Genomic DNA, 20332 nt, shown 5'->3' with positions numbered 1-20332 from the left:
GATTACTTATTCAACCAATGAAATACGTCCTTCTATCGCGGTTCAGGAAAGAAGGGCGTTGTTTGTTGTGTGTTGATTTGCCGCAGAGATTATTTGAGTTCGCGCGGGGCTTGAGTGTCTTTCTGTCATTTTCTGGATTAAATCCACTGTTTTATCGCATATTTCTAAATTCTCAAGTTTTCTGCCGTATCATACTTGATATTTGTAAGTATTCTGAAAGTATTGTTTACGTTTATATAATATTTAAATGACTTTGAATGCTATCATAACGTGGAGATTGTTAGGCCTACCCGACGATATATTATTGAAAATGGTTTGTTGTTTACCTGCTGACTGAGGTTGGTTGGGGGCGTCGGACGTAGTCATGGATCATCAAAGGGAAGGATGCCAAGCCTACTTGTTATTGATTACTTTGTGGTGAATGGAAAATAGCTATTAATTGTACGGTAGTTAAGTAATTTCGTTAGCATTCTGTAATTATTATGCCTAGCCTAATATAAAGGATTTTAACAACAACAACAAACAAAAATCTACTAGGCCTAGGCTCCTAGTCTAGGCCTATTTAAATAATATAATTTTTTGTGGAGAAGAGAGATTGAGAATTTTTGTAAATTTTTTTAATTGAATACAATGTTTAATTCAACAACAACAAACAAAAATCTAGGCCTAGGCCTATTTAAATAATATAATTTTTTGTGGAGAAGAGAGATTGAGAATTTTTGTAAATTTTTTAAATTGAAAACAATGTTTAATAATTAATATTACATAGTAATAGTACTATATGATATTAACAATTTTTCTTTTTTCGACACTGCATCTTATCAATATTTTAGAATAAATGGACAGGAACAACATTGCCATTGATTGAGTTTCATCACATTTAAGAATGTACAATAATTCTCATTAATTGTTATTATGCAGACTGCTGTATATAGTGTGGAAATATATGGACATGGCCTAAAATATTATTTATTGTGCACAATACAACAGATAAACAAATAATAAAATGATTAGGATCAAGCTACTTTATTTTACTATTACTATATAGTGCAACTATCATCACGGTTCACTGGATTACATTCATATTTTGGTACAATAAAAAAAAATAATTTGTATCGATTTCATTATCAATCATTTGTGTATGGCCTATTAATATAGGTGCGTCTGTAGATAGGGCAACACAACTTTATTATAAAACATTTATATTGGGAACTTTATAGCTACATGTATGCATTTTTGTTGATTTCATTTGACTTTTCCTCTAATGATATTGAATTACTTATAATTTGTTATTTTTGTCTTTTTTTACTTTTGTCTTTTTTTCCCTGTAGTAGTAGCTAAGGTATTGAATTACTTTATTATTTTAAAGATAAAAATGTTTGGAATGCTATTCTTTCAATTGGCTATTCATGATTCTGACATTTCACTTAATTATTAATTTATGATACAGTACACTTGTCAGGTGGTTTAGATTAAAATACTGATATTACTGTTTTTCTACTGTTCTAACTGCTGTGTTTTAACTTTATTTTAGTATTAATTAGGCCATGGCTTAATTAATGAATAATTAAAAGTATCTTTTCATTAAATTATATTATAAACTTGTTTACTGTAGGTACAGTACAGGGTATAAAATAGTAGTATGTACAGTAGCTAAGTGGATAAATCTCTTTAAAGTGATGGATAGGCTTTAGACAAAATTTACATCCACTTATTTTTGCTTTAGACTAATGTACAGTAGTACATTCCATTTTCCTAGAACTACCCATTAAAATGAAAAGGTGTTAAGCATGGTAAATGAATATATAATAATTATTTATATATAAATAAATTATAGTTCCGTAGTAAAATCACAAAAATAAGCTACATTTAGGCCTAATGCACAGACCATGGAGAAATTAAACTAATTTATAATTTTAGCTCCGTGCACAGACAAATGCAATGAAACAACCAATCCTGCACCTCTCTCAATGATTTTTACTTTAAATTTGAATTTCCATAACTCACAAAGTTATACACATCTTTCACTTCAGTGAACAAAATTAAAATACAATCTGTTTATTTCTTAAATTACAATCTAATAAGATAATTTCAATGTAATATTTCAGCGGTCGTCATGGATCATTTTTCCAGTTTGTAATTTGTTGTTGAAGAATGTATGCTGTGGGTGTGCATGTTTGAATCGAGGCTTAAGTAAACTGTTTATATTAGAGATATAATATAATACAGTATCTGAAGTGGATGTGCTTATATATTACTCATTATACAAACTCTGTCCTTGTACATGTGTGACCTTGTGAATTCAAGTATGACCATTGGTATAATACTATGGGGGTGGCATTAAGCTTTATTTTTACAAACAGATCTACTGTCTTGATGACAATGCTTTCTTTGTTATTATTACTAGCAGATGATTTGATTGACAATAAATAACTGTTTCCATTGTTACTGTACTTGACTTGCATTTAGTTGACAATGGCAGGAGGAAGGGAAATTGCTGGCAAAATTTATGAAAGCCATGGTAAAATATTATAATAGTGAAATGTTGGTTCTTGCATTAAATCCAGAGCGAGAGTCACAACTCTGGGATGTACCTACCATTGTAAAGCTCTGTCTACACTATCAAACTTTATGTGAAACAAAAATGGGATGTGCCCATATATATGGACATGATGATTATGATGTCATATCACTACCATATTTGACTTTGAGCATATCACTACCATGTTTAGGCACATCACATGTTGTTGTCAAGTTTGATCGTGTAGACAGAGCTTTATATCTCATATCAGAGTATAGTATTTTGGTAGGGTAATTTTGTTAGTGGTGAGAGTGTGCTGTACTACAGTGTTTTTTTAAGCCGGAGAGCCTAATTTGAATTTAATTATTGCAATTTGTATTGTAATAAAACACAGTTTTTTCTTTCAATTTAATTTTTTAAAATGCTTATATTATATTAAGTAATACATTTGCCACATACTCACTTACTGTAAATGCATTTAGTTTTAGTTACGTGTGCTTTTTTAAATTTAAATTGTTATTTCTTTTGTTGTAACAAGTATTGTGAATGATGTACAGTATAACTCTATATTATTTTATAATTGCTATGTATGTAGTGTATCAAACGACACATTTACAATTGTATTGTATGTATGTATTGTGTATGTAATTGGACAATAACAGATTTTTGAATTTGAAATGCACAGTTTAGAAATTCCCTGCAAACTGTACAAGAGATCAGACAATTAACCATCTGGAACTGTACTGTGCATACATTTATTTATTGAAGCCTCAATTTATTATGTTTGAAGTACTACAGTTATACTACTGATAGCTTGTAATGCTGTACAGTACTATACTGTATTAAAAAAGAACAAATTATAATATCGTTTTGTGTATAATAGTAAAGTGGTATCATGCTAGAACGACCCATATTGCTCATCCATTAGCTTTGATTATATTTCTAAAAATAGACAGAGATAATTACATGATTATAATGCTAGTTTACAATGTTTCTGCAGCAGGGATGTATAACTGCTGCTCAAATATGGTTGTGAATAAATTACCTCTATTTCTTTAGTAGCAGAGACATGAAATAAAATTCTTTTTTTTATTACCGTATATCCTCTGGTATAATCCCCCAACCCCCCTAGAACACAAAATTTGGCTAATTTTCGGGAGTGGGACTATACCTGAGGAAAAAATGATTGGTAATAGGTAAGCATTTCTTGTAAAAACTCATCAGAACTGGCTAGAGAGAGGCATACAGTACTGCAGGCCAAAATTCAATAGGGACTATACCCAGGGAATGCCTGTTTGTGAAATCAGACATAAAGTAGAAGTAGGATTAGACCTGAAGTGGGATTACACCCGAGAATATATACGGTACAGTATTCATTATTGCATCCACTATTCTGATATTTATAGTGATGGCAATAGTTTTCAACCATTGATAGAACAGTTTGCTATACACTGTATATAATTATAACTTTTAAAAGCTATGTATAATGAGATGAATTTCGGTCTATCAGCAAATTACATTGTGGTTTAGCTTGTTATGCATTCAAAGGGGAAAAAAAAAACACTGGCCATTTAAACTAATAACTTGCAGCTATCTCTTGATGGAAATCTCTTGTCTGAGCCTATCAGTTGCATTGAATGTATTCAGTATTACCTCTGAGATATTGTACACTGCATCATCAGTTAATGTCACTATTAATCACACTGAGGTACAGTATACTGTAAAAAAGAGTTCAGTGACCACACAAACGCACACTGCCCCCTGGACATAGACTAAGATTAAGATATGAACTTGGACGTTCATAGAACGGAGTTAAATATCTAGTTCGTGTAAACACCAGATACTGAACTAGTGTTTGGTTAATTGTTTGAAATTGATTTCATTTTCACCCAATATCTAACTACAGTAGTACGATGCGCTGTTTAGTGAATAACAAAAGAATAATAATAAATTAAAACAAATTACAATGGCACACACATTATAAATTAACTTCTGATGTTTGCTTTCTCATTGATTTCATTGCTATTTGAACAGATGCTCTTCCACAACTAAATCAAGGTGTTTTTAATGCATTTAAAGGATACATTTTTGTCAATGTCAGTGGAAATTTATTAAGTTAATTAACTCAGAAAGCCCATGTGCTTCTGTATGTGTCATAGACATACTTTACTTTATAATTATGGGTGTAAGCTCTAAGGCTACAAAAAGGATGGGTGGAAATTAAGATCAGTAGAGCCACTCCCTTGGACATCCCTATTAAAAAGGCTACATCCCTATTAAGGCTTTCCTCTGAAACTAACGAGGTGAATATCTTAACCAGGGTGGTATAAAGTAAATAAAATAATATTTCAGAATATCCATAAAAAAATTTTACTAAACAGAAAAAGAAAAAAAGAAATAAAATATATAAGATACAGTACTTCGTCATTGAAAGTACCACCATATTAAGGGGATTCCCTTACTAATGGGACACTTTTATTGATCCCAAAAGATGTCCTCATAATAATGTCTAAAACTGTAGTTACCAGTAAATGCACAAATATAATAGGAACCTTTGCAAAGCAAGATTATGCCTAGACATATAACATCCAAATGAAACTGCCCAATTGAACTACAGTACCAACGATATGAGCTACAGTAAAACTATAGTAAACTAGATTTAAGGCTTGAAAAATAAAATTAATAGACAAATTGGACAAACTTAAGTTAAAGGTGACTCCGCCCAATAGTATTATTTCTAGTATTTACATCTAGGAATGTGAATGGGCCTTTCATTGCTTTTGTATGGCAGGTACTGCACTGTAGTTAGGAATTTGTTCTGTATTGTCATCATAACTGTACAATGTATGGCATTTCCAGTTCTATACAATTCAAAATAAAAGGAAGATTAGTTTTCTTCAGGTAATCTCATTGAAAATGCAACCCACAATACCATCAGTAAAATTCTCCTACCTAGAATCCAGGCCTTGTCTTTTAAGGCGAACGAGTTTGATCATCACTCACCTAACATACACTAAACTGCCCTTGAGGAGTGCGATTTACAAAACGTTTAATTTGGTAAACATCTACAGTACACACCAAAATACAAACAGAACACCTACAGCACCCCTGAATGTATTGAGGAGTGCAATTTGTAGCACACCTACAGTATAATTTTCAAAAGAAGGCCTGAGAATACCTATCCCAAAACACCAGAATTTGTCGGGATATTTTGCATTACTGTACATTTCTGATTATTATTAACAATGAGTTTACAAAATTAAAGTTCTGTTGATGTCTCTGGATTATCTTTGGTATCTTATTTCATTGAAAAAATACAATTTCCAATCAATGTAGAGTTGCAGCATTTTTTTTCTCTTTGAATGTCAAATGTTAAACACAATCACCTTATATTATTAACAACACCTTATTATTAACAACAAATAAAGTAATTATTGTATTTTTTATGAAGAACAATTATTTATATTATAATTTCAGGTCATGGCTACTGTTTAATACTAACATTAACAATAATTGCTGCAATGCTTTGTTATCTTAACAGAAAACTTACTAAACAAGTGTGTAACACAAAAGAAATTTGCAGTCTTTGTTTAATAAAAAAAATTAAATATTTTGAATATTATAATTGTTTAATTGATTATCATTGTTTGCAGTCTGTCTTTGGTTGGACTTTGATCTTATTACCTATGCATGATTGCATGTAGACAAAGCTAACACAATTTATAGATTTGCATTTACTGTAAAAAATAGGTTTTTGTGTATAAACTTTCACCAACAAAAATTATAATTATTATTAAGTCTTTAAAATACTAAATATAAATTGTTGTTTTACCTTTTTAAAAAAAAGTCCCTACTCTACAGTGTGTGTATATAAAAGAAAAAAAATGTTTAATACGTTTAATATGCTCATATTTTGTAATCTTTAATATCAGTAAATAAAATTAGGGATTTTATTAGGAAATCCTGAAATGTAATATCGGCACAATATTAAAATGTAAGTTAAAATTCTATGAAGAATCTGAAAAAATAATCATGGAATTGTCTTCAAGTTAATTAAGTCTATAAAGGCCAATTTACACAGATCAGCTTGTCCCGCATACTCTAGATTCTGTATCTACAATATCCTCCGTATGTGTAAATGGTCATTAGGAATAACATAGATTCTATATTTTTATTACCGTTACCACTCGTCAACACTTTACTCATACTAAATTCATTATCCCATATATAGTACTGTACTTAATTATGTCAAACAAATATACTGTACTATAAAGCCTAAAATTTTACAAAGAGTTACCCAGCGCTAAATAGGTACAAATACAGTATTATTAATATAATTAAATGGTTTTTTCTTTTTTTTTTAAAGACAAAATGGGAGGACTTTTTGGAACTCCTCCGACTCGTTTCGGTAACCAGAATTACGAGGATATATGCAAGGCTGCAAAAGCAAATGGAATACTCTGGGAAGATCCTTTGTTTCCGGCAGAGGGAAAATCGCTGTTTCACTCCAAGAGCGCTCCGGAACAAATTGTATGGAAGAGACCAAAGGTATACAGTAGTAGTATTCCAGATGGAAGAAAGTGAACAAACCTCTTCCACGATCCATAAAGATTACCTATTTGTTACCTATACTGTAACTGTACTGTGACTGTACTGTACTGTAACTGTACTGTAACTGTACTGTAACTGTACAGTAAACTATACTGTAGTTTTACAGTATTTTTGTACTGCAGTGCTATGTGAACAGTAGTATTATACACCAGGGTGTGGTGCCATCACATAATTTCCCTACGGAATACAGTAGAACCCTTATTATTATTAAGGGGACACATTCAGAACCCAAAAAACGTCACGTTAATAGGGGCGGTTGGCCGCCGTAAACATGATTTGATTTGATTTGATTAATTTCGGCATCAGCACATAAAAAATCACAGACATACAATTAAAAATAGCAAATATAAAAAACCATGAATAAAACAAGAAAGGATGCCAAGGATAACTCATAAAAGTCCTCTACGGACTTGTTTCCAATGAGGTCCTTTGAAAGAACAGCAAAAAGACATACAATGAAACATATAAAAATTACTAAAAAAACAACAATAGGACTATCAAAAATAGAAGAAGCGCTTATTAAATAGTTTCTATATACTTCCCCATGTTTGTTTCTCAGGAAAGTGTCCCTTTGACAGGTTTCCCCTGAATTGAGATGTTCCACTGTTCTATACACATTCTGGTCGCATTAAGGTTTGATGACCATGTGTCCAGAACACACACCATACTCGAACTATTAATGGGACACATTTGGGACCAAGCAGGTGTCCCCTGTATAGGGACTTAAAACATATACAGTACATGGTTCCATGTTTCTGTCACGGCAAAGTGTCACTTTAGTAGTAGTGGACCCTAAATAGGGGTGTCCCAAACAGGGGTTCTATAGTAGCTAGATTTAAACATCATCCCTAGTAAAGTAGTCAAGCAATCTAGTTAGCAAGTTGTGGTAAAGAGTAGCTTTGAATGACCTTTTAGAATATACAAAGGTTACCAACTACCATTCACATTTTATATATCTTAGGAGATTTGTGAGGATCCTAAGTTACTTGTTGAGGGTGCCGATAGCGGTGATGTGACTCAGGGTCAGCTTGGTAACTGTTGGTTTGTAGCAGCGTCATCTAGTCTTGCTCAACAGGAAGAAATATTTGAAAAGGTTTGTCAAAATAATTGAAATAATTTATTATTAACAATTTAATTTGAATCTACAGTACAGGATTGGCATTTATCAATATTTAAGCTGAAGTATTTAAGAAGTGCTTAAGCAAATAACTAATAAATAACTGATTATTTCAAACTGTCTTACCAGAAAAATTGGGCAGGCTGGGTGTTATTCATCTTAAATGAAAAACACAAAGTTAAGCAAATATTTTTGCTTAGGTATATTAATAAATCTGACTTAAGCAATAATCAAGGATATAAGTTAAAGTTAAGATGATTTGTTTGCTAAGCAAGTTTGATAAATCCGGCCCAATGTTGTTACTGTATGACAATGACATCAGAAACATACTGTACCTGCATTGTGAATACAATACATTTGATTTTACAATATAACAAGTTTTCCCATTTATTTACTATACTGTAGGTGATCCCGAAAATCCAGGATCAGGAATGGGATAAAGAGAATCCGGATAATTATTGCGGAGTATTCAGATTCCGATTCTGGCGTTTTGGAGCCTGGGTTGAAGTTGTGATTGATGATCGCCTGCCAACAGTTAATGGAGAGCTTATTTATATACATTCACAGTCCAAAAATGAATTCTGGTCGGCCCTGCTTGAGAAAGCCTATGCCAAGTGAGTTTCTTTTGTATTTGTACTGTATATAGTGTGGATACTAGAGGGAGTTAGAGCCTAGCATTCTCTTTTTATTGTCTTAACCTCTTTTAACTTTTTATATGACATCTTGTTCTCAGTTTTATGTGATTTTATTCTTTTTTACTGTTTGTGCGACAATGTTTTTAGACAATTTTAATGTGTGTACTTTCAGCCAAAGTTTCAAGCCATTTATGAGTTTGACAATAAAGTTGATTGAATATTGAATATTGATATTAATCATAGAACTAACCTTAAAGATGTTATAGTTCAGTCAATGCTAATAATACAGGACACCCTTTGGCTGGCCTAACGTATCTGGTTTTCTAGAAACTCTAGTATTCCAATTGGGTTTTTGATGATAAAAACTAATTTGGCACCTATTAAACCTATAGAAAAGTCTGGTTTCTTTTCTGAGAGTTTCTGGTATATTCCGGTATAATTGTCTTATGAAAATTGTCACTTTTTGGCAAATGAAAACTATTTGTTTAAGTTGATAAAAAATAAGTAACAATATTTTGTAACTTTTAGGCTAAGTGGATGTTATGAGAACCTTGATGGAGGCAATACTGCAGATGCCTTAACAGATTTCACTGCTGGTGTCGCCCAGACACTTGAACTTACAGACCCCAAGCTACAGGAGGGAGAACAAGAGAAGGAAGACCTGTGGGCTGAACTCCGCAAAGCCCATCATCGCAACTTCTTAATGAGCTGTTCTATTAAGGTAGTGTACATATTTTTCGCCAAGTCTAACAAACATAGTTAAATGTCTGGCTTAAGTTTGGCGTTTTCTTGAGCCTGCACCTTTGGCTATCTGTAGGTACAGTGGAACACCTGTGTCTCCTGAATAGTGGTTTGCTGTAGAGTATTGCAAGCATTCTCCTATATTTGCTGTTGTCTATGTTGCCTTCAGTGATAGTTCAAATATTTCTTGTTCAGCTGTTGGTTTCGATGGAATAAAATAACTTTCCCATTTAACAAACAACAAGAAGTATAATTAACACTAATGGCCAACCTTTATTCATAGGACTCGCCTACTTTGTTGATCCTAAAGGTGTCCCTTAAATAAAGGTTCCCCATATACATCATTTGAATAATTGTGTCCGGCTGGAGCTTTGACTATAACTTTGGGCAAGTATAGACTAGAGCAAAAAAAGTAAGATGACTGACTACCTTCTAATTCTATGGTCTTTGGTTCTAATCCACTAAACATCAATTCCACTTTCCGTTTGTCTGTAAATTGTTATTCCATGCAATGGTTAATTCTTAATTTTCAATCTTCAGATCAAATCAGCCGAAGAAATGGAGGCAAAAACCGAAGTAGGGTTGGTCAAAGGTCATGCATATGGTATCACAGGGGTCAAAGATGTCAAGCTGAGTAAACATGGAGTGCTAAGCTTATTCAACCGTGAAAAGGTCAAGTTGGTTCGTCTACGTAACCCCTGGGGCGAAAAAGAATGGAATGGCCCATGGAGTGATGGGTAATTATACAGTATTTTTTAAAAGTCGTGAAGTTTAAAAATACGATTTATGATTCTTACTATATACATATTTGATTATTTATTATTGATCTTGTTTGTGGCATGGTGGTAACAAATTGGTTGAATTCAGAAACATTTTATAATATATTTATACTCATTAAACTTCATTGCAATTTACTTAACAGATCTGACGAATGGAAAAAAGTAAGCGAAAGCAAGAGAAAGGAAATGGGTGTAACCGTAAAAGATGATGGAGAATTTTGGTAAGAAAATATATATAAACAAAACAAAAGTTTAGTAGCTCTGTTACTACTTAAGTTTCAATGCTTTCCTTCAATTTCCAAAGTCCAGGTTCAATCCTGACATTTGACCAGGTTTTCTACTCTTTTATCCTCAATTCTGACCTTTGACTAGGTTTTCTCCTATTTTATCTTCAATCTGACCTTTGACCAGGTTTTCTACTCTTTTAATCTCAATCCTGACCTTTGACTAGGTTTCTCCTATTTTATCTCCAGTCTGACCTTTGACTATGTTTTCTTCTCTTTTATTCTCAATCCTGACCTTTGACTAGGTTTTCTACTCTTTTATCCTCAATTCTGACCTGTGACTATGTTTTCTTCTCTTTTATTCGCAATCCTGATCTTTGACTAGGTTTTCTCCTCTTTTATTCGCAATCCTGATCTTTAAGTTTTTCCTCCATTATATTTAATCCTGAATTTTGGCCAGGTTTTCTCCTCTTTTATCTTTAATCCTAACCTTTGACCAGGTTTCTGAAACTTGATTTATAAGCAAGATTTAGTTATTCATCATATGAGTTAATATGCTATGTACCAATCCATTTTTGTTTGAATAAATTTCTCCTTCGAACCACCCCCATAGAACATCATTTGGAAACGCCCCCTCAAAATGTTTTTTTTTTTTAATTTAATATTTTCAATATGAAGTCAAATTTTGTTTTATTAGGATGCCTTATGATCTGTTTTTGAAAAATTTTACGAACCTGGTCATCTGTCGCATGCCTAACAAGAAGTACCTGACCTTACACCGTACGTGGCATGAGAAGACGTTACACGCTGATTGGAAAGGGCCGTCAGCAGGCGGGTGCGTCAATAACAAGGAAACCTTCCTTAAAAATCCTCAGGTATTGTAATAATTCAGAGAAGTGAATCTTCTGCGGTTAACACAGTTTTTACTAAAATGTTATCGTTTTTGTGACTCATTCAAATCTTTTAAAAATATTGGGGACTAGGCTTGTGTAGCCATTCACGAAAATGGCGTGGCAAAGAATAATAATTGTCTATGGTCATGGTGGTGTCAATTTGTGGCATCACGCATTTGTATTAGAGAGAAATGCTTATTTGAATTGAAAACTATGTTATGCTATTATGGGTATTACTTGATATTATTATTATTTTATGAAATTATGACACAAACTACTGTATGTGATTATTTATATATTGTTTGCAGAACATTGTCATAAGATTCTAATAAAGGATTTTGTTTTTCAAATAAGCTCATTGAGCAGTTTTGATTCCCATTTAAGTATATCAAAGTTTTGATTGATACAGCTAATAATTATTTATTTATTTTTAGTTTTTGGTTACCATTGACGATGATGAGGATGATATCATGCTTCAGCTGACACAGCCAGATGTGAGGGCAGACCAGCAACAGGCTAACCTAACCATTGGGTTTCATGTTATGAAGGTAATATCCTAAAGCTCTGTCTACACTATTACACTTTATGTGACAAGTAGTTCATGTCACTGATATCAAAATTATATATTTATAGTTATAAATAACTGTTTTTATTCAAGAGTTTTTGTTTTAGATATTTAATTTTTTTTTTTTTAAACATGATGTATTTTCAAGTCCATCTTCATGATAAAATGTCTACTTCTCTGTAGCACAATTTTTACATTTTGTTTGTAAAACTTGTTGAATGAAAATAAATAACTTTATTATTTTCTAATCAATTTATTGTTCTTCAAAAAAGAATAGAAATTGCTGTTTTATTGTTTTTGTTTTCGAGATATTTAGGCTAATTTCCAAGAATAACCATAAGCAAATTCATTAACAGTATCTTTCTAAAAGGTTAACAAGATGCTCTACATACACAAAGTCTTATTACAAGTCTTTTGGAGTTCAGTTACTATTTTTTCAATGATGAAAAAATCTTGACATTATTTTAACCACCAAAATCCAATCTCATTCAACATGTCTATGAACAGTTAACAATCAAAATTGTTTTATTATTGTTTTATTAGGTTGAAGCAAATCGCAAATATTTGCTCAGAAGTGTTAAACCCAAGGCCTTCACATCAACATTCATTAATTCAAGGAGCGTTTTTGAGAAACAGACATTGAAGAGAGGGCGCTACATCGTAGTACCATCAACATTCGGCCCTAATGAAGAAAGTAGATTCATGATGAGGTTCTTCTGTGACGGTGGATCTCAATTCAAGTGGGTATTATTTCACAAGATATGCTTCAAACCTGGCTGTTTGTTAATAATAATATGTTAATGGTATATAGAGCCTATGCTCACAGCTTTTATGTGCGTCACATTATTACCCTAATCAAACACGTATGGACAGCTCACATATTTATGCAGGCTAGTAATACGTGCAATTTTGTTTGACCCTACCAGATGGAGATGGAGAGAGGCAAACATAAGTCTTGCCTAAGGTCACAAGTAATACGGTGAGCATTGATCTCGAACCCTTGATCTTGCGATGATAAGCCAATGCTTATTACCCAAAACCCTGCGCTACAATCGGGCATGGATCCATATACCATAGTCATTGGGTTATGTTTAAAGGCACTCTTTGTCCATAGTTCTGGTGGTAGAACAAGTCTTCTTGGATAAGGACTTAAAACTGGAGTTCCAGTGTACACATCTGTAGAAGAAGCCACTAAAGCTCTGTCTATACTAACAAACTTTATGTGAAAAAAATGTGATGTTACCATAATGATATGGACACAATGACATATTTGGGCAATCACACTTTTTTTCAACCTAGTTTGATAGTGTAGAAAGAGTTTTAATAAACTTCTAAATGTGTATACTTATATTGAATTAGATAATATTTAATTGATTATTTATTTATTTTATAGGCAAATTGAGAAGTCTGTTCCATCCAAGAGTTCGAACCCTCTCAAGAAATACCCATGCGCAGTGACGTCTGTGCAAGTCCTGTCTGCCAGTAATCTAGAGAAACAAGATCTAAAAGGAGGTAAGTTTATTATTGATTAATTACAATAAAAATGCTTAATTTTGAGGACAATGCAAAATTGTTACGTACATAGCCATCTATGTTTACTCACCCTAGCTTTTTCAGGTTTCAATTATTTTTTATTATTTCGTGGTTAGAATGCAGTGTTAGTTCCATGATAAGTACTTTGTATGTGGAATAAATATACGTATACATGGTTGTTTATTGTTATACCAAAGATTGACCAAAAAAGGTGTGATGTGCGCAAATATGGTAGTGATATACCCAAATATGGTAGTGATATGATGTCATCATGTCCATATATGGGCACATCACATTTTTTGTCGCATAAAGTTTGATAGTTTAGACTTTTTGAGTTTTACACTCAATTACTGCAGTATCCTATTTCTATCTTACAAACTTAGAAATTCTCTTTATTATCTGGATATGATAACCTGGTTAAACTCTTAACCCTGCTTCTGTTTTGTATAGGTGCTGACCCATATGTGTACATTAACTGCGAAGGTCATAAGGTCAGATCAGAGATAAAGAAGGACAGCCTGAACCCTGAGTGGGATTTCAGCGCCATTTTCTACCGTGTCAACATTAACAAGCCAATCATTGTCGAGGTAAGGATATAATTTCTATTCACTATTTTTTAACAAACTCCTCATAAATAGAAGAAAAATCTCCCATTATTATTTTTAAAGATATTAACATCTAACTTCATTTAAAGACTAGTCCTGAGTTAGGGTTTTTAGCATCATTTTATAGCCTGTGTTTTCATCTGGTTGCAACAATGTGGTCCTTAATTAAAGGGAAAACATAAAATAAATATCACTAAATTACTATATGTCTTCCTTTAATTAATTAAAGACTGTGGCCGTATTCACCAATCACACTTAGGCTAAGGGAAACAATTGCCCTTAAAATTAAAAAAAATCTCCTATCTAAGTGAATACAATTTAAGGGAAATATGTAAATATTTAAGGTTTTAATTTGAGATTTTTTTATTTTAAGAGTCTTCAAAAAATACCTAAATAAACATTTTTTATTTAGATTTGGAATCATAACCTCGTGAAGGACACATTCATGGGTCAGGCCATCTTTATGGCACAGTCCGGCGGAGAAGCCAAGCACCATGTTGCACCACTTAAAGACCGCGGCAGAAAAGGCCAAGATCCGAAACAGGGCAACGTCAGTGTGGTCATCACAACGAAAGAGTCTTTAGAAGATTTGTAAAATGGGAATGTAATCCTTACATGAGCATTTTGATTCTGAATTATGTATTTAGCAAATGACCAAAAAAAGTCGTAAAAATTGATTTTTTACTTTGTGTTTCTCTAATGTAACACAATAGTATTCAGAAAAATAAAGTATGTCGTATTCTTTTTCTAAAAATTTATAGTAAATATTGTGTACTATGAGAGGTACCTGGTGCCGTTTTATATTTTACCATGGTGAATTTATTTTGGATTTCTTTCCCATTATAGGAGATGGAAAATGAGGAGTTACTATAAGTTCTCTGTTTTCTCAGATTCCTATAGTATAAGTATGAGTAATTTTAAATTTTATTGGTAAGACAACAGCGTTAGTTTTTTACAAATTTATTCATATGTGTATATAAAGGAATGTTTAGGTTCGGATCAAAAGAGAAGTCTTTTTAATTTTTATCTGTTTACTTGTATATAACGATAAGTTTCCAAATTTTACATTATAAAAATGTTTTACTGACACTTGAGTTGAGGATCATTTAAAAATTATTTTACTGTAATTACTGCAGTAACTATATATTAGTTTTAATATAGAATTTGACTATAAAGAATATGTAAACCCATACTTGATAAAAAATTACCAAACAGGTTAAAGAGTAAACAACATTTATTACTGCAGTAACTGCAGTAAAATCATAACATGTTCTTCATTTTTTAGACCTGAATCATGCTTGTTCCGTGCTCAACATTTACACCACCAGTCTTTAAATTTTAAACATTTATTGTTATTAATTTAAATTATTGTATTTTCATATTATGAACATTAACAAGCTAGCAAATTATAGTGTAAATTGCGAACATATGTAATGTTATTCGTACTGCCTAGTGAAACTCCAAACACATCGTGCGGACACACGTCATGCAAAACACCGGTGTTGTCGCCCTGGTGTGTGTAAACAGTTTTTGTTAGACGATGTGAAAAGTGTATGAATGATCTTAAAAATAAACACTATGATTCGAACAAGCGACTTCTTGCAGATAGGCCAAGCGACCTACTACTATCTTTTTATCTATTTATTTTCTAATCCTAAATAATAATAATACAGTATTTATTAAATATATGAATTAACATTTTGTATCAAATTTAAATCGAACTACTTTTGAATAATAAGCAATTTACTAATTATTTATTTGTGTTTTAATTAATGTATAATAGAACCTTTAAAAGACTAACCCCAATTTTACTACAACCTAATGATTTATGCCTTGTATGTGTTATTGTATTATTTTTCTTTAAAACAATATTTTTGGGGTATTTTTTCTCCATATTTGGACGATAACCTCATTTAATGTCTTTCAAGTTTATCATTCCACATAAACATTTATTGAGTTACTCAACCATATCATGTTACATGACATCATTCACTAAGTCATGTGATACCCTTTTGTTTGCTAATAGCTACAAAATAAATCCTTTATAACTAATAAACATGTTTTTATAAACATTTTTTTCTTACTTAAAATGTCTACATTCCTTTCTATCATTTCTTTTAAAATCAGATAAAATCTGATTTTAAGTGTTTTCTATTTATTTTTAGTAAAAATTTGTTGGGGCTAAACAAATTATAAATCACTTTTTTTTCTGATTTTAAACATTTTCATTGAATCAAGCTAAAAATATATAAATCTATTTTTCTATAAAAACCATCCATGATTGTGCAAAATATCTGAAATGATTTACTTGTAATTAAATATTTTAACCTGTGAATTTAAATTATTCATACACATAAATAATAATTTGCATTTGGTAGTATAACTTCGTAAAAATTTGAATAAGTAATGAACAGATACAAAAATTTGTTTTAGACAAAGGTTCACATATCAGCTAAGCGAAAATGTAAAATATGTAATTTTTGATAGATAGATACGACGGCCACCGTGGTCATATTTACCAATCACACTTAAGTGAGATAATGCACTATTTTACTTAAGTCAATAAATATTTAAGGATCACTCAATTGGATAATTTTTAAATGTTAAGGTTGTTTCCCTTAGCCCTTAGCTTGGTCCCCACTAGGACGCAACGTAAGCGCAACGCAAGTGTTGACCAATCATGACGCGATGGATTATTTAAACTGTCGCTTGTCATTGGTCAATTAGCTTACGTTGAGCTTACGTCATTGCGTTACGTCCAAATTGGAACCAAGATTTAATGTGAACGTTGAATACGAAACTACATTTTTTTAAATTATTAAATTAATAATTAAAACCGCTAATGCATATTATTAATTTAGTAGTACTAGTTCAATTTCATGCGGTATTTTATAATTACTTATCTATAATTTAGTTACAATATTTATAGTTTTTAATCAAGTTAATCATGAAATAATTATTGTATCAATTATTAATTATCATTTGTTTAATTATCCTATTAGGGCCTATGTATTGAATATTAATATAAATATTAAAATAATTTTAAAATTATGTTGATACATACACAGTTAATGTATATTTTTTTTCAATAATTTTAAATTGTGGAAATGATATTTGTTTTAGACTGTATGGTGTGTGCTTATCGTAGTTCAGTGCACCTTTGGCGACCAAATAAAAGTGTATATGTTGTGTTTAAAGCTTGGTTCCCACTAGAACGCAACGCAAGGACGTAACGCAACTCAAAGGGATTTGACCAATCACAAGCGATAGATTATTTGAACAGTCGCGTGTGATTGGTCAGCTCGCTTGCGTTGCGTCTACGGCCTTTATAGTTGAAACCAAGCTTGGTTGCCACAACACGACATGTGCAACGCAAGTGAGTTAACCAATCACAATTTGGATGACCCAACGCGTAGTGATTGGTCACTTTATCCATCATATCTAAAGCTCTTTCTTGTTACTGTGTGTCCCAAATATGGTGTTCTACTGCAGTTGTGGTTTATTTATTTTTATCATATTTAAGACGCATTTATAGTAGTTGTAATAGGACATTTTTATCATTTTGGTTACTGTATTTTGTTATTACTTTTCAGATATGAATATTTATACACGATAATTATTAGTATAATTTAGTTGTGATATCGTAGTCGTACTAACCACCGATCAAGTTGAATGAATTTAATAAATTCAATAATTAATAAAATTCAAATTATTTTATTCAATTAAAGTAAATCCATGTTATTGTTTTTTTAATGGATCTATTTGGTATTTATGAACAGTGTGTTGAACATATTTGTAGTTAAGTGGACATTTTGTACATTAGAAATAAGGACCAATCATGTTTACGATATGTGATGACGTATATGATGATGAATAGCTATTGTAATTTAGCTGTCGGATATAGCCTATCATGGCTTTTAATATAAATTTATAAAAACTATAAAGAGATATTCATGGTTGGGTTTACCTGTTATTAAATAGAATAGTTGCACAGCAGTCAGCAATGATGAACTTTTGACTTCTTGTATGTCAATATTTTACACTATTTTGTATACCTGTTCTAATTTAGCTGTCGGATTTGATAATAGCCTGTTATTGTGGCGTTAAAAATAAATTGGTAAAAGCTAGTTAAGCAATATTCATGCGGTCATGTTATTTGAAATATTAATTGAAAGTGCCTTGTTGGTCAACGTTCAGGCAATGATCATAATGATTATAGATCATTTAGTTTATGCAAGAAATACCATTTCAACATTTCAATTACAGTACTTTGTACCTTTCCGTCAAGATTACTATACCTGTCCATTTCGTGCCTAGCTAACCTGGATAAACAAAAAGTAGCCTAATCTCTTCAAAAAGTAGAACATGCATTGAACATCCCTATCCATAAATGTTATAGTCCACTACACCACTGTTGGTTTGTGTAATATCACAGTTAGTGAAGTTCTCCCATTCGTTATGCAGTTACGGTGATGGTTACAGTGACTATTATAGTGACCATGGTTATATTGAAATAAACTTGTTTTATCTTTATTGCTGTATTTTGTTTTATTTTAGTTTAGACAACCTCCGTCATCATAATTAATGCAACAAACCCGAATAATAATACTTACAGTACCCTGTTTACACATGCCTAAAATTTCGTACTGTCTCTATTCTTAAACAAACTAATGGAAATTACTAAAAGATAATTGAACAGTTTTATTTCAAATTTCAACGAACGGAACTGGAAAAACTTTCCAAAATAAGTAGCCTTATACTGTAGGTGCTTTTTACCGTGACAACCGTATGTAAAATGTATGAGGAAAATGCACATAAGGATTTTTGTTCATAGTAAAGCGTGGTTCCCACTAGCGACGCAACACAAGGACGTAACGCAACGCAAGTGAATTGACCAATCACAAGCGATGGCTTATTCGCTTGTGATTGCTAACTGTCTATAACTTCGCTTGTCATTGGTTAAAACGCTTGCATTGCGTTTACGTCCTTGCGTTACGTTCTAGTGGGAACCAAGCTTTACGCAACCTACGCAACGTAAGAAAATGCCCTTCCAATTATTGTGTTTTCCTTCGCCTGCGTGAAATCAAACCTGCGATTTTTGCAGCACTGTTGTGTTGTCGGTTCCCACTTGTGATTACTCAATACATCACTTTGCGTCGATACGTCGCTGCGTTGCGTTCTAGTATATTGGGAACCACGCGGCTTATTCGCTTGTGATTGCTAACTGTCTATAACTTCGCTTGTCATTGGTTAAAACGCTTGCGTTGCGTTTACGTCCTTGCGTTACGTTCTAGTGGGAACCAAGCTTTAAGCGATTAGTGATTTGAAATACGTTTCGTCGGTGCGTTGAATTTCCTCCGGTAAAGACGTGTTTTTGATGGAAATTACGGGAATGTTGCCTATTGACGAGCGGAATATTTTATAACGGCTGTGGCATGATTTACCCTCTTGTTTTTTAATATGCCTTTGTTGTGTTCCAGCAGTATTTAAATACGTTACGTAAGTCGGTGTGTGTTGTTCAATGGTATGTGAGCGGGCGTTGAATTTTCTCCGTTAAAGAAGTAGTTGTTTCTCTGTCTCAAACACAATAATGAAGATTGATATAAAATGTTTTTAATTATTATGGGAATTTATTGACGTAAGAAATGTTTTAAACTGTCGTCGCATAGTTGTGGAATAGTCGTTCTTCTTGCTTGCGAGATATAGGAATTATCAACACTTAAGTACGTTACGTCAATGTGTATCTCAATGGAATGTATCATGCCGTTGCTATTTCGCCGTTAAAGAAGTTGTTCTTTCTTATGCCTTTTTATACACAATGGAGATATAAAATGCCTTGGATTATTACGGGAATGAATTTACGCACCATGGATTACTTTGTGGAATAATATTATGGGTTGCAAGATCAAGGAATTTGTACATAAGGTTAGTGACTGACATAGATAAATTACTAGTTTATTTTAGATTTTAAGCTCTATTTCTACACTATCAAACTAGTTTGAAAAACAAATGTTATTCCATACATGGACATGATGATCAGTCACCACCACATTTGGGCATATCACCACCACATTTGGGCACATCATACTATAGTTTGATAGTGTAGAC

General features: G+C 32.2%; 1 protein-coding gene across 1 annotated transcript; it reads left to right on the top strand.

Annotated features, from left to right (window-relative positions):
* The first annotated feature begins 90 nt into the window (after window positions 1-90).
* LOC140049589 (calpain-5-like) lies at window positions 91-18757 on the top strand. Its single transcript, XM_072094525.1, has 13 exons — window positions 91-204; window positions 6888-7069; window positions 8094-8225; window positions 8655-8863; window positions 9413-9605; window positions 10166-10362; window positions 10548-10625; window positions 11326-11503; window positions 11956-12069; window positions 12630-12826; window positions 13480-13598; window positions 14070-14206; window positions 14637-18757. Exons 2-13 carry the CDS (start codon window positions 6893-6895, stop codon window positions 14817-14819), a joined length of 1914 nt encoding a protein of 637 aa, XP_071950626.1. The 5' UTR covers window positions 91-204; window positions 6888-6892; the 3' UTR covers window positions 14820-18757.
* The last annotated feature ends 1575 nt before the right edge of the window (window positions 18758-20332 follow it).

The sequence above is a fragment of the Antedon mediterranea genome, chromosome 5 (genome assembly GCF_964355755.1).
Source record: "Antedon mediterranea chromosome 5, ecAntMedi1.1, whole genome shotgun sequence".
NCBI lineage: Eukaryota > Metazoa > Echinodermata > Crinoidea > Comatulida > Antedonidae > Antedon > Antedon mediterranea.
This window is presented reverse-complemented; position numbering and strand designations above follow the sequence as displayed.